The sequence below is a fragment of the Strix aluco genome, chromosome 13 (genome assembly GCF_031877795.1).
Source record: "Strix aluco isolate bStrAlu1 chromosome 13, bStrAlu1.hap1, whole genome shotgun sequence".
Classification (NCBI taxonomy): domain Eukaryota; kingdom Metazoa; phylum Chordata; class Aves; order Strigiformes; family Strigidae; genus Strix; species Strix aluco.
The window spans coordinates 6504729-6520388 of NC_133943.1; the positions used below are offsets into that span (position 1 = coordinate 6504729).

General features: G+C 54.2%; 1 protein-coding gene across 6 annotated transcripts in view; it reads right to left on the minus strand.

Moving 5' to 3' along the window:
- The window catches only part of FLT4 (fms related receptor tyrosine kinase 4), a 60056-nt gene that overhangs the window by 30336 nt on the left and 14060 nt on the right, over window positions 1-15660 (minus strand). For all 6 annotated transcript variants that reach the window (XM_074838531.1, XM_074838533.1, XM_074838532.1 and 3 more), the window contains exons 2-3: window positions 7403-7499; window positions 951-1225 (exon numbers count right to left, since the gene is read on the minus strand). In XM_074838531.1, coding sequence (XP_074694632.1) covers window positions 951-1225; window positions 7403-7499 — 372 coding nt within the window. The remainder of the gene's footprint in view (window positions 1-950; window positions 1226-7402; window positions 7500-15660) is intronic.

A 15660-nucleotide genomic window follows, 5' to 3' on the forward strand; every position in this document is an offset into this window, starting at 1 on the left:
ACAACATGTCTGGGATCCAGGGAAGCTCTGTCCTGTTTTAGAATGGGCAGCAGAGCCCACAGGAAGAGGAGGCAATTGCCCAAACAGACCTCAATTCCTCTCCAGCAGCTGCCCAGCTTTTCTGATTTGCCCCTGCATTTTTCTTTGCATAGTTGCAGAGGCAAATTTGGCTTTGCCCTGGGACTTCTGAAAAATGCATCTTCTGTGTCATGACCTGCCTGGCTCATGACAACTGCACCAACTAATAAATGGGGGCGGAAAGAGAAATAGCTCAGCCAACTGTTTCCAGGGGACAGCACTCGTTTATCTTGCTGGAGTGTGCTGTGAGCAGTGGGGGAGATGGCAGAGGAGGAGCCCCTGGGGCACGGAGAAGCTGAGTATTGGCCCCACAGCCCTCCTCCTCCAAAACACGTCTCGTAACCCTGCCTGTGCTGGCAGCGCTGCGCAGTGTGGAGAGGAGCAGGAGTGGAGTGGCTCCAGGGCCATCAAGCCCAGGGACAGAAGGAGGCTGTGCATGGTGTGTTTGTACCACTCCTCCGCTCCCTCTCTCAGTCTCAGCTTTATGGAACATTACCATCCCTAGCCGCTAGCATCTCGGAGAGCCCCCAGCTGCCCAGAAGCTAACTCTTGTGCTTTTTTTAGCAGTGGAGCGTCTCTGAGGCCTGGCTCTCACTCCTTAAATTCCTGCATTCCAGCCTGGCTGCAGTGATGCCCCCAGGCCGGGCTGTAATTGAATCCCAGGCGCTGCCGCCATCCCTCAAAAATGGACGGATATTGGTTCCTTCGAAGTGCAGGAAGCCAGCCTTTGGCCCCCTCCCTGAGCCTGCAGCAGCCACGCTCTGCCCTGGGAGCCCATGTCGGGCTCTTTAATCTTTCTGATATTATGCCAGTGCATAGGCTGCCCCTGAGCTCCCCCAGCCTGACGGTGCACACTGCCGGATGGCTCTTACCTCTCACAAACACGTAGGTGCTGACCGCTGTGGTGCCCTCGATTTTGGCATCAATGTACTTGTAGTAGCAGCGGTAGTAACCTGTGTCATTCGCCTGGGTCTCTGTCAGCACCAGGACTTTGCAGTATGGCTTCGTGCCGGTCCCCTCGCAATCTTCTTCTCGGATTGCCCGACCACTGCTGGGGGCTGCTGAGGCCACCAACTCAGTCTCCTTCTCCTTCCTGGCAGGGTCCACCTTGCCCCCGGGCCACGACCACTCCAAGGGGTGCTGGCCTCTAGACATGGGCAAAGAGGAGAATTAGCTTTGGGCTGAGCAGGGTGAATGCGATGGGGATTTACCTGCCCTGTGTGACTGCACACATCTGCATGTGGCCCAGCCACTCACTGCTCTCGGGCTGTGGCATGGAGGAATAGCCATCCTCCAAGGAAAAAACCAGGCACGAGGAAACAGTAAGCAGCTTCACTAATCACTGAGCAAGCAGAGACTCGTCCCCTTCCCCAGGCCACCTCTCCAGCCATGCTAAGCTGTAAGATATCACCCCACTGACAAGCAGGTCTCCCCGTCCCATGACTTTGTCCTACTCATATTGATGCCAGGACAGGGAGCCACACAGCACCCTGAGGGAAGGGCTCCATTTATTTTCTATTCCCTCTCATTATTAAAAGGGTCCAGAGCTATTAAGAAAACACACGGATGTGATGAGTTCCCTTGGCTCAGTGTAGCTGCTGGCTGGGGCTTGTGGTGTGATGAATGGAGTGGGAAGGAGAATGAGGGAAGGAGAGCAGACTGGAAAGAAAACGAGAAAGAGAAAAGCAGGAGGGAGTCAGGGATAAAAGACAGCAAGGAGAAAACAAGGGGAGGCTCAGCTGACTGCCTTCTGTCCAGCTGCCAGCTGTTTCCTTCCCTGCTGCTGTGGGAGGGGGTTCCCTTGCTCTGCACAGTGTCCTGCACCCCCACAGCCCCCCAGCATGCTCCCCTGGCTGGCCTGGGGCTGTTGCCCCCTCCCACCTCTGCAGACACACCGAGCTACAGTCACCTCTCCGAGGGCACAACCACAGAGCCTGTTCACCACCGGCCCAAAGACAAACGGAAAAGTCCAGGAACTGCAAGAAACCCCCAGACAGAGTGTGCACGTGTGTATTTATATATAGCCAAGGATCTCCAGAGCGGGAGGCTTCCATGTGCACATGTACGCACACACGCGCGCCACCATAGCTTGCTATAACTGCACTTGTTTACTACAAACAAAACAAGCTTTTATTACATGCTGGAAGTTTCCTTCTGTGAAATCAGAGCCCCTTTCAGAGGAAGGCCTAGTCCCCACTTGAAAGTTTGCCAGTGTGGCCGAAAGTCACTGAAGAATGTGCAAAAAAAAAAAGAAATCGGAAAAAAGAAGACATCGCAAGAGACAGCTGTGGGGGTAAAAATGGCTTTTTGTCAGCACTGTTTGCTCTATTAGGGGAAACCGGGTTCATCTATTATGCAAGTTGGGAATAGGCATGTTGGCACACGCAGCTGCTCTGCCAGGGCCCTGCCAGGGCAGCTCTGCGGGCAGATGCTTTTAAGCGCAGCCAGACCGTGACCGTCACCAATAGCTGGATCCAGACGGCAAGGGACAGCAAGGAGGAAGCGAGATAAGGTGCCATCAGAGGGTACAATGGCTCAGACGCAATGAGGACAGGATTTCTGTCCAAGTGTGGGGGAAAGACCTGCCCCTTTGTATTTGTCTTCAACAGCTGATTTATCTTCCTGCAGACTTTGCTCTCTTCCAGCTCCCGCTGCCTAGCCTGCCACGGATGAGTTCGGAGACAGTGTGCTGCACTGCCTGTGTCACCAGGCGCAAGGGCTCTGGAGGCAGGGACGTGCCCTTGGGGACAGCCACGCAGCCCCTCTGACCCAGCTGAAACTTCTGCATTCACTAAAAAGGCCATCAGTGCCTGAGGCAGGACTGGAAGTACAACCCTGGTGGCTTGTGTCCATGAACCACGGGCAGGCTTTTCCAAAGTATCACTCTCGTGAACACTTCAATTAAAATAAGACTCTTGAATTTTGAGTTTTTCCCATCCTATGCATGCACAGGGAGAGCAATAGTAAATCTGATCACCAAACCAGTAACACGCAGTGGCCTCTGCCACGCCCATTGCTGCTGCATCCATGGGCTCGCTGCACTGGGTGCAGACCGTGGGGCTGGCCCTGCTCTCAACCCGAAGCCGAGAGCATCAGACCCCAACTGTGAAAAGGAGCCCCAAAGTCCTCTGCATTTGCTCAGGCATTTTTGGCGCTCCTTGTGGAACAGGGTAATTGTACAAGTCTCCAGCGTTTCCTCTTTCTGTTTGTTTACCCACTGGGATTTTCACGCATTATCAGATCCACTTGTTTTATTAACCATCAAGGCTAGCAGTAGCTGAGTGACATGTATTTATATAAACATGGATGGGCCAGTACAAACAGACCTGCCGACCAGCCCGCGGGCAGCTCTAAACTATGGCATTCCTTGCATCATGTGCCGCTTGACCAGATTCAGTGGGGACACAGAAGGTATAGGCATTAGTGTGTGTTCAAGTTAGTGTCACTGGTGTGTTAAGAGGACCAGAAGAAGGCAGGGATGAGGGCAGGTCAGGCTCACTTGAACTTATTTCTACATCTACCCTCTGTATTTGGGGACAGGTCCAGGCAGCAGTTTTGGATGGTTCCCTCCCTCCTGTCACCTTCAAAGATTTGTTCCCAAGTTGTTTTCTTTCAGCTGTGTGATAATGTGCCTCTGGGTGATGGAGCCTGCTGATGCCAGCTGGAAACAGATGCACTGTAGGCTTCTCCACAGCTGTTTTCCTAAATCTTTTCAGGACAGATGCTCTTCAAGGGAGACGTTGCAATTGGCACCACTTTTCTTCAATCCTCTTTGAAGCTCCCAAGCGTGGTATGATGAGCAAAGCTGGCTGTGGCTTTGTGGTTTAGCTGGGATAAGACAGATCCCCCCTCAGCACCACAGAGGATGTTCACAGCAGTCACACACATGTAGGAAAGAGCAACAGGTGTTGTGTGTCCCCAGACACTGCTCCGGAGCAGTCATGGTGGGGTACTGCCTTATCCTCAGGCTCCTTCAGCCCTGCGACAGCGCTCATTTCCTCCACGGGAGCCAAGAGGGCTGCGGGGTCAAATACTTCCTCTCTGCCAGAGAAGGGTTTGTGCATCTGCGAGTCAGCTCTATTAACAAATCGCTGGGCAGCAAAGGACAATCTTGCCCTTCTTTTTCTAAATACCATGGCTGGGTGATGCTCCCGCTCCACCTGAGTGCCCAGCATCTGCAGGATGGGATGGAATGAGATGGGATGGGATGGGATGGGATGGGATGGGATGGGATGGGATGGGATGGGATGGCACAGCCAAGACCAAGCTGGTCCCTCCAGAGGTTTCTGCTGTTGTGCAGCCGGCTCCTGTGGGCTCTGCTCCAATATTCATGCATCGGAACAGCACAAGCTCTCCACTTTCCCCCAGCACAGGCTGCCAAGGGCATGAATGTAGAGATTCACAATATTCTTTCCTGCCTTCTCGGGATGTGAGCTAATAAAAGACGCACTGTCCATGTGGGCATCAGCCCCTTTGCTCTGCTCTGCTACATGCTTAGATCAAAACATCACTGGGGCTCTCAGCCAGCCCTGGCATGATCTGTATTTTGGGGAATGCTCCTACACTGGTCCCTGGCTCTGTCTGGACCTTTCAAGGGTGCATTGTGCTGGGTGACAAGTGAATGTGCCTGTGTGTAACGCCATCTGCAAAAGCAGAGCCCCAGCATCTGGTGGCTCCTTGTGGGTGTGCTGTGTCTTTGGGTCTCTGTTAAGCATGCCCAGCTCCAGAGGCATTGCTTATCCCATGGCCTGGCATGCACTCTGGTCACCGATGAGGCTAGGCAGGCTGCGCAGCAGGAGAGGGGCTGCAGAGCTGCGGGTCTGTGAGATCCAGGCTGCTGCAAGGGAGCCTGAGAGCACAGTTGGCTGCGGGACTCTCACGCTCGGTGGGTGAAGTTTGAAAGGTCTCCAGGGAGTCTCATTCAGGGGGGTTTGAGCTCAGCTTTCTGGTGTAGCACTGCTTCAAGCAGGCCCGTAGTCCTGGCTCCAGGGCAGCTCAAGGAGCAGCCAGAGGACATTGTTCTCAAGGGAAGACCAGGGTCAAACTGAAGCCACCTCCAACATGATGCTCAGCAGGAAATCCCTGGATCCTGGATTTCATTTCGTATTTGTTTCTGCCCTACCCTGCCCCACCACCCTCTCCTTTGCCTGTTCTCTTGGTGGTCTGCATTTTTTTCCCTTCAGCTCCCATTAACACAAGCCAGGTCTTCCCAGGGTGGGCCATGGTCCAGAGAAGAGGTTGGAGAAGCAGCTGGGTGTAATTAGAGATTCCAGGGACCAGGAAAGATTTACTTTTCATTCAAATGAAGTAATAGTGTCCAACAGTCAAAATCCTCTCCTCAAGACATTAGACAAACACAGACTTGAGGCAGAGGGACAAGGGGATCCACTGAGACATGCAGGAGATGCTGAGACTTATCTACCTGTGGGTGGTATGAAGGACACTGCACATCCCCCGAGGAGCACATCTGGGACAGCAGAATGCAGAGGTGGGGGGCAGCCAGGGAGCAACACGAGCAGAGGGTGCATGGGTTTTAGTACTGTTTGCAGATGGCCCTGCTGCTCTTTGGCTGGCCAGTTCAGTCCTGCACAGCACCTGGGAGCCAGGGCTAGGCATGTTCCTTATCTCAGCTGTGTCCATGCCAGTGCACTGTATGGATGGCGCCTAGTGAGCCTGAAAGATGAGCCTTGGCACTGCAGCAGGAAATGGGGAGCTTACTGCCACTTGGAGAGACTCTGTAGCTTGTACAATGCTCCCTGAAAGGACAGGCCATGCTGAGTCTGCACTGGAAATACTTTTTTTTTTTCCACTTCATGTGATTTTCCTTCATATTAATGTATACCTAACAAGTGCACAAGGAAAGGGCAATCTTGTCTGCAGTCCAGGAGGGTTATCCAAAAAGAAAGTCTCTCCTCTTCATGGTGCTAAGCAGGTATGTTCATGCGTGACTGCAGAAGACACTTTCTTTAACCACAGCTCTAACTTCAGTAAGTCCTTTAGCTTTGGCTCCATCTGCAAGCAACACAATCTTGAAACCACTTTCTGTGTCCCGCTCTGGGCCACTGCTGAGAAAGGGTGTGGACTGATTATAAGCTCACTCAGAAAAATCTTACTGAATCTCCCCTCTTTCAAGGTTTTAACAGTGTCAGCTCCCACATCCCTCTGTGGAGAGAACCACCACATCAGAGCACTGGAGTCCCCAGACTCCCTCCTCTTCTTCTGTGCACCCTCCCAGCAGCTGATGGCTGACCACAGTCCTCCAGCTCACGCATTTCCTACAACCAAGCACACGCCTTGGCTCCTCAGGTCACAATATGAACAAGCCCACAACCGCTTCGCTTCCCAGACTGAGTGGAATCAGTTCAGTATGGCCATCAACAACCTTTCCTCCCTCCGTCCCTCTCTCCTGGCTATGAACTGATTCACAAAGTGAAAGCAATGCCATCTGTTCCAGGAAAAGTTAAATATGTTTGTGACAAGACATGAACACAATGCCAGCCAAGTGTTTGCAGTAATTGCTCCATGGTTATATATAACACTGAGAAACACCCATTTGAGGCCCACGCTGAATTTATACCCCCATTGGGCCCAAGCACTCAGATCCCAAGCATGGATCTGCTTTCAGCTGCTGAAGGGAAACTCCAGCTTAGGTTTTTTTTTTATTATTTTTCCAAGATAGGGAGTAGTGCTGAAAACATGTCCCAGCATGGGATAAATCAGTTCAGACACATCACCTTCTCAGAGCCACAGCCTCCAAAACAAACAGAGATTCTTCAGCTCCTCTCACAGAGTTATTCACCTGGCCTGGCTGGGGCTCCTCTTCACCCCAATGTGTACAAGGCAGCGCATTAAATCCCAACTTCCTAGAAAAGCTGGAAGCCTCTCACAGCCACCACTAAGTGCAGTGTTGCCTTCTCCCATGGATAGTTCTCAGCGTCACCCAAAATGACCTGCCAGATTTAGAAACCAGAACTACAACCCTAGCAGCCCCTGATGAGGTGAGAATAAGAAGTGTCAGAGAAAGACAAGGAGAGTTCGGAAGACCAGCTTCCCTAAAGAGCTTACAAGGAAGCTATCAGATCACACAAATGTTTCTCTATCTTGCTTCTGCCTGCAAGACTACAGCAGAGGTTATCACCATCTCCTCTGAGACATCTTCAGCTTTTTTCAATTAATTAATTAGCTGAATTCACACTTGGTGAATGTGGAATATTTCTAGTCAGCTGTGCTAATTTGCAGGTGTACTGCAGCCAAGGTGTCCCTGGTCCTCCAACACTTACAGGTAAGAGCAGTCTAGGCAGAGACACGCTTGCTTGCACCTTACCTGCAGGTGATGGTCAGCATATCCTTGGCGTTGATGACGTGTTCCTCCTCGGTGATGCTAAGAGTAGGGGGGGTCATAGAATAGCTGCTCACCAAATCTGTGGATGGAAAGGAGAGGGGGATGATGCAGACATCTGCTAGTCTAGACCCACCGCTGTGGGCAGCAGCTAGCCTGGCCCAGACAGGGACAAAGCCTCTTGAAGGAAACATCTCGTAGGAGTCTGCTCCTACAAGATAGTTTAATGCTGGCTCACAGGGACACAAGTGGTTCATCTGCAGCCCTCCTGGCTCCAGTGAGCAGCTCTTTGGCAACAGCTCTAGGTCCAGACAGCCCCTGAGTTCAGACAGCCAGACTAGCACAGACGAGAGCCAGAAGAAGAATGGAAGACCAGAAATCAGGGGATCCAGGTGTGGCCATTCCTCACCAGGTGACTGAGATTGAGGTCACTTGGACTAGGGCTCTGAATTGATCTTATTTGCTAACTGGAGGGAGTCTGGCAGGGGATTTTTCTATACACATGTAGTTTTCTGTAATCAGGGAGACAAACCAGGGGTGCCCAGGAACCACAAATGCAAAACTCTTGCATTTGTACAGAGATGCTCTCAGGAGTCAGCAGGCATTCACTGAATGCCCTTCTCCTGCCGGGCACTCTTGGGTACAGGCAGTCACCTGAACAGGACCCAACCCTTGGGGATTACAGCAGCCCCCTTCCCTGCACCACAGCCAGACAGGCATTCCAGGAGTGAAATTATCCAGGCTCAAGGACGGGCAGTTAAACATTATCACGCACTTCTCCCAGCTTTTCTCTGGGAGAGTCCCACTTCTCGTGCACTTGCATCTCCGGCATGCTAGGCACGCACCCTAAGTGAGCTCCTCATGGACAAAACATCTCGAAGTACCGGTTACCCTCAGAGACGTACCCATTGATTTTCATTAGCACAGTGTTGCTGACTGTCATTACTTCATGATCTTTATCTTAAAACTCCAGCTTCTGGAGACGTGAGATAATTCAAAAGAAAGGTCTCGGTGACTGCAAAAACAAGCAAGCAAACTAACCAGAAATAGAAGGAAAAAAAAAAAAGTTGCGAAATGTGAAGCTGTGACTCAGGTAGATGCTAAATGCTAAGGAAGAAAAGAATTCAAAAATATGTTGCTAGCTCGATTTTATACAGAAACGTGAGGTTTTTGCAACCATGTTCTGTGCATGTTTGTCTCCTTCCTTGTAACATTCAACACCATCTATCAGAGATATCTGCAGGGAGGAAGAGGTCTCAAGGACGTGGTGTTTCCACGGGTTTCACAAGCAGCAGGAACATGCCATGACGCCTCTCCTCCAAAACTGTGGCCTGAGGACCGTGGGCCTTGGAAGCCTTGTGGTAGAGCCATGTGATCAATGTTCCTCTATGGAGAAACCTGTCCCAGGAGACACCAAATGGCCGCCAGCCCCTCTGACACAAGGCCTCTGAGGTGTGGCGTGAGGAGCCAGGCCTGTGGAGAACCCAGGGTGCCTAGAGTCCACTGCCACCAGGAGAGGCCGCTGAGGGGGACCCGGCGGTGCAGGGACGTGCTGAGCGGCACCGTCCGCACGGCCAGGCCAGGGCCGCCGGCCTTGTTCTCCCCGATTGTTCTCCACTTCCTTCCCGCCTGCGCAGGGCTCCGAGGTGGTGTTCCCGCGGCTGCCCCCATGGCAACGGCGGGGTGCCGGCCATCTCGCCCCCCCGCCATCTCCCGCCTCCTCTTCCCTCGCCTGTGTGAGGTGGTGTCAGCCCAGGGGCCGCCCCGGCCCACCTCCGCCTGCATGGGTGTCCCACTCCCCATGGCCCATCCTACAGACACCCCTCTCTCAACAACAACAACAACAGCCATCGTTTGTCACTCAACACGCGGGTTGGGTCAGCGTCACCGCAGCCCCTGGGACCGGGTGGCACTTGGCCCCCGTGGAGGACAGACACCCTGCCTCACGCCTCCAACCTCCCTTTCCCTGCGGGAGGGGGCTGACGTCAGATGTCACACACAAAAATGTGCCCTGGGGCTGTGAAAATAAATGACCGCATTTTTGGTAAAATCCCTTCAAAATGTAACAAGGTTTATTAAAAAAAAGGGGGGAGGGGAAGGAATCTGTCTGCTAAGCTGCATTTCCTATTAATGCCGGACATGCTTATCCCAGTGCAAACACCACTCTCCAGATGGCCACAGCCTGCCAGTCCATTGCCCCAGCAAGCGGCTGGGGGTGCCTGCCACCCCCATGGCACGCAGCCCAAAATGCAAAAGATATGGCTTACCACGGGGCCGGCGGGGGACAGCAGACCCTCTCACCCTGTCAGTGCTCTGGGGCAGGGAGCAGAAAGCTAATCCCCAAAACCCAGGCACAGCAATCCCCAGGGCTGGCTGCGACAGGCGCCAAATTGGGTCTCAAAACCAGAGCGGTCCTCCTTGCTTGAACCGCTAAATAAGCAGTTCAAGGTGGCAGGAGCTTCTTGGCTGATGCCGTGCTCTGCATCTGCCCCACTGCCGAGCTCGGGGCGGGGAGCAGGACGGCTGCAGAAATAACCCCCTGCCTCCCTTCACGTGCCGCCTGGTGACCTGTTAGCAAACAACGCCGGGGGGTGGAGGGGAAGAAAGAAAAAGTACGATCTGTGCAGGTTGAGGCTGTGGGATTCCTGCAGATGCATCCTGTCCATGGCCCTCCGCGAGTACAACAGGAAAAGGAACCACTGCTCCCTCTGAAAGCACCGCGGCGCGGGGCTGGGGACACTCCTGCTGCTGGCAGCCAGTGCTGGGCTGGCTCTCGTGGCCGTCCAGCCTCTTCACTGGTCCCGGACTGCCGGGAGCTTCGGGGACTCCCCTCATCAGGCACTGGCTCACGCTGGGGACCCACTACTCACCCCAACGCCCCACACTGGGGCTGGCATCTTGGGATGCCAATACCCACAGCCACCCATGGTATCCAGGACAGGCAAAGCGATGCACAGAGCCATTCCCAGCCTGAAAAAGCGTCTTCAAGGCCATCAGTTTTCCCCCAAAAAATTCTCCATCCGTCTCTGTGCTTACCAGACAGATCCACCCCATTGCTGCCCTTTCCTTCGCCAGGGGAGCGTGTTCCCTGATATGTCTCTCTCCTGTGTCTCACTCTCCCCAGCACCGAACTTGGTGCTGCGTTTGGCCATTAAATCTCTGCTAACCACCATACAGATGGTTTGTGTCTCAGGCAAATCCCAGGGTGCAAGGGAGATGTCTCCGGAGCATGGAGTGTCTCCTCTCCTCTGAGTCCCTCCTTCCCCACCTCCAACCCCGGCAATGCTTTATCTCCTCAGCCCTCTGAGCAGATCCTGCTCTCTTATGCACACCAAATCGTGCCCTTGCACGGGGAGAGCATTAATGTAATTAAAAAGGCATGCAGCAGCCCCAGCGAGCTTTGTTTTTTCAAGATGGTTTCCAAGCAAGTTGGCAGCAGGATATTAAAATAAACAGAGGGGGATTGATGGGATGCGGGGAGAGGAAGCAGGATCCCACAGCCACTCACACCTTGTCTATTTTCTGAGAAGTGCGTTTCCCAGCGGTTTTCCTAGCCTTGATCTCTCAGCCTGTGGCTCTGAAAGAGGCCAGGCTGCGCCGAGGGCCGCCTTCTTATCGCTGGTGGCTCCTTCATTTTCTCCAGCCCCCTCCTCTGTCTCTTTCTGCTCCCCGAAATCACTGCTGCTCTCAGAATGGCAGCAGAGCTGCCCACTGGGGTCCTGCATCCCAGCACTCTCCCTGTCTGGTGGGGAAGCCACGCTCACCCTGGGAAGCGCTACCCACCCTAGGGCGTCTCGCAGAGATCGAGCAGCCCGCAGGCTCCAGCCTTGTGCCCAGCTTCATCTCTCCACCCTTGAGCATATTGTGGGAAAGCCTCGCACGGGGCCTGGTTTTCCCTTACGATGGCTGTGGATGGCTAAATCACTGCAGAGCAGTGTCTGTGCTGGAGCCAGCACCACCACAGCGAGCGATGGCTTTGGAAACCCGTGCAAAGGCTGCACATGAGTGAAAGTGCAGGCGTAGCATGGCATGGTATGGCACGGCATGGTATGGCACGGCATGGTATGGCACAGCATGGCTCCCGCTCTCTGTCTGCTTCCACTTGCAGGAAGCCTGGCACCTCCCTCTGAGCCCCTGCACACTACCTCAGCCCCTCTCTGCTTCCCCTTCCCTCCCTCTCTGCTGAGCTGGCCCTGCTGACTGATTAACGGGGCGCCTTTCCGGAGAGGGATTTTGTTCACACTCTGTCCTTCTCGCTGACTTCCTTCCCCAGCACTGGACTGGATCGCTCTGGCCACAGCCACTGCATGTCCCCAGCTAACCGGCACAGCTCATGCTCCCACCACCAAGCTTACTGCTTTGGGGTTTTGTGACCAGAGCTGCAAAAAAGCATACATGGAGCAAAGCTGGTCCAGATGAGGCTGCGTGCTCCTGCTTGTCTCCCAGCACCTCACATACCCAGCCCAACCCAGCCTGCCCACCCCAGTGCTGTAGTGGGGCAAAAGATAGGCTGGAAGGGAAGAGTGTCCCTTCTCCCAGCAAAGCTACCCTGACCCTGCTACTGCTCCATCTCTACTTTGCTGTATTCAGGCAAAAATTCCCAGTCAATAAGCATTTCGACAAAGCAAGGCAGGAACTTGAGATTTGGACACTTTCTAGAAAAAGGATTTCTGGCAGATTTGTACGAGGTAACTGAATCCCCAGATTGAGGCTCCAGGATGGAGCCCCTGCATTTACCCACATCCTGCGTCTGCAACACAAAGCACCATGGATGAACCTCTTCCAACTCGCTGGGCTCAGGCAGCTGCTCTGGCCTGTCCCTGGCTGGGGCTCAACAGCACCCTGAATGCCCTGGGATCGCTCAGGGCCCAGTGCTACCATATAGCCCGATGTGGCTCATCTTGCAAAGCATCTCCCATTTCCCTTGGGTTTCACCCCCAGCCCAAACCTTTGGATACCCTGAGCTGTCCCCGCAGGCTGCAAAGCCAGTGGTGGGGCTCTTCCCCTGCAAGCAGGGCAATGTATGCACTTAGACGTGCAATCACACACCATAGTTAATATGTGAGCAAAGACCTGCTTCTGGACAGTCAATAATAAAGTTCTGGTACCTTGCTGGCAACTGGGGAAACCAGGACTGAGCGACCCTTTCCGATGCAGAAGAGCAGCAATAGCTGGCACTGGGAGAGAGGGAGAAGAAACCCTGCTCTGCCCTTTTTGCAGACCTCTCCTCCAGCTTTCCAGGCTGGGCTTGTCTGAATTAGCAGCATTTGCTGGTGAAACTGCATGTGCACCATTTCCCCTTGCCCCGCAGGAACTAACCCCAGCACAGCGCAGGTGCCATCTTCCCCCCCTGCTCCAGTAACCTCTGCCCCACCTGCCCCGTGCTGGTATAACCCTGGTGCTGGAGGACCCATGGCTGCCCACAGACACACAGGAAGTCCACGTGCTGGAGGCAGAGCTGGGCCAACTTCCCACCTACGGGGCTGAAGTTCCCCCACGGAGCAACTCCTCCTCATGCATGGGGCAAACATCCAGCTGTGGGCTGGAGCGGCAAAGCATGAGTGTCACGTCATACAAGGAGCAGGCAGCTGGCAGAGCAACAGGGGGAATTTGGACGTAGGGCTGTCAGCTCCTCCTCTTCCTCCTCCTGGTGCTCGCCAGCATAGAGGAAGGCTTGTTTTACAGAGAGGTGAGATATCGCACAATGCTGAGAAATGAATGGCAGGCTCCAGCCAACGTGGGGATGAAACACCAGGTGTTTTCTCTCCAGCCTCACAGCGGGCAGGGTGAGCCCCAAACCACGGTGGGAATTCACACCAAAATGGAGAAGGTTCTGCCCAGCAGCCTGTGCCCAGGGGCTGTGAGGGCAGGGTGACAGCCACCCATGCCCACGGTGAGGCTGGAGGAAAAACGGAGAGGTGGCGTGCTAAAGGGCTCTGTGGGCAAGATGGAAACAGGCTGACGTGTAAACAATGAATAAATTAAAACCAAAAATGATAGAAAACTGGAAATCCCTCCCAACTCTATCTTCGCAGAAGGGCAAAGGAAGAAGGTCCCTTCTTTTAGGGGGTTCATGAAAGATGTTCCTTTTTCTGCAATCCAGGGTTGACCATCATTTCAGAGCTGTCCCAGAAGTGGTTAAACACAGGGGCTGTGCTCCTCTGTGCAGGATCAGGCCCTCTATGCCCTGTGTTGTGTTACAGCAGCACCACCGTCAGGGCCACACAGCTGAGCCCCATGTACCAAAAGCTCATTCAGGCCTGGGGCAACACCTTTCCCCTTCTCATGGTGGGCAATGCCAGTGGTGAGACAACACTACTCTGGTCTAGAGATTTTCATCCATGGACCTCAAAGCCCTGAAATGTCACCAAATCAAAGTGTGGTGGATCTGTGTCCTCACCATTTTGTGAGGATATTTCCAAAGCATCAGATGTTCCTTTCCTCCAGCCGGCGCAGGCTGTGTTCTTTCAGGGGACACAAGGTCCTAATAATTATAGGAACTCAGTCAATACTCACAAACACAGAGGTGATCATTATTGAGGTCTGATCCTTCCTGTCCAACACCAAAAGCATAACAAGACGTTAACTTTGCCCTGAGACACCTGTGGGTAAGTTGGTGTATGGAGGCAGGAGCCCCCCACGCTCAGACCTACATGAGGCCTGAGGAAGGGGCCACCAGAGCTGGTGGAAATTCTCGGCACCAGCCTCAGAGACACCCCAAGCATCACAGGTCTGCAGTGCTGCCAGGTGAGGAGGAAGGACGTGTGTCCAAATGGACAGGGCATATGGGGAGTTCAAAAATCAGGGCTCTCCTCCAGCCTCAGCACCTGCAGCCAGGAGAGATCCCAGCCAAAGCATCTCCCTGCCTGCCGGCCAAGCAGGGAGAGGGATGGGGTGGGCAGAGACGCAAACAGCGCATCACGCGATGGCAGCATGGGCCCGACACAAGCAGAAGTCGTCACAGCCAGACCAGCAGCACTGCAAAGCTGGGCATTCTGCTCTGCTCCCCTGGCACTCCACGGCACCAGGGCCGCACAGCAAGTGCCTGCGGCTCCGGCCAAACAGCCCCGCGGCCTCAGTCCAAAAAGCTTCTTTGGCCTCAATGCATGCACCTCAACAGGTCTGTTTAGCTTCTCATTGCTCATAAACTTTAATTAACTGGTTCTTTTCTGGCAAGGCACAAAAATCTCATAACCACCTGCACTGCTGGGGAACGAGGCAAAGAAAGTCACAAGCTCTCTGGGCTCCTTCAGCTTTGGGACTTTCAGTCTGGCAGACACATCAGGGGACAGAAACAGAGGAGCTCAAAAGCAGAAGCCACTTTCAAGAGAGCTGGGCTGTCCTGAGGAGCAGTTACTCTTGTGTGGTTCAGTCCTTGTCCCTTGGTGCCTCCAGGCAAGGACTTAAATCAGAGTATTTCACAAGCCAGCTGCGCTGAGGCAGCAGAGCACAGCTACACCCAATGCCCCACCCTGCTGTCACCTGCTTTCGGGACTCTGGTCTGCAGGGGCACAGCCACCCATGCCTTAGGGACCTGCTGCCACCTCATCCCAAAGCATCCCAAAGAGGGGTCAGCAAGCGCCTGTCTGGGAGTGTTTATCTGTCTGCCTTTCTCCCTCCGCAGGAAGCACTATCTCACCATCGCCCTGCCTCACTCCGGCCGGTTTCCTGCTCCATCCTGCCAGGTTTACCCTGCTTTTTCCTCCTCCCCTCCCCCTGCCCCATGGCTGTCAGGCCATGTTTGCATTTCTGTCTCCTGCCGTCTTTCCTCTCCCTACCCCCCCCCCGGCCCCGCACTCGCTCCCTACTCCATCCTCCCCGAGAGGCTACGTCCTGAGCCAAAGTTAGCCTCTGTCAGGTAGCCACATGTCCGGCCTGGGGCAGCGGGTCAGCCAGGGCCACCCTGCAGATCTCCTCCAGGATCTCTGCTGTCAGCAGCCTCCCCGGGCCCCAGGGGAGCCGGCTGTTTGCTGCTCTCGCTCGGGCGAGGGATGCTCCCGCACATCAGAGAGCTCGTTTCCCCTCGGCGGGCTGCCGGCCCACCCTTTCTGCGGCTGGCCAGGGGCTGGCCAGACGCCGCTTTGTTTCGTCCCCCATTCCCTGAATCGCTCCAGGTTTGTTGGCTGCCTCCTCCTGTCCGGAGAATCCTTTTCCTGCCTTTGAGATAGAGGATGCTCGAGCCATCTGTGCATTTTATTTCCTTGTAGAAACTAACAAGCCAAGGATTGCTTCCTCTCCCTGAC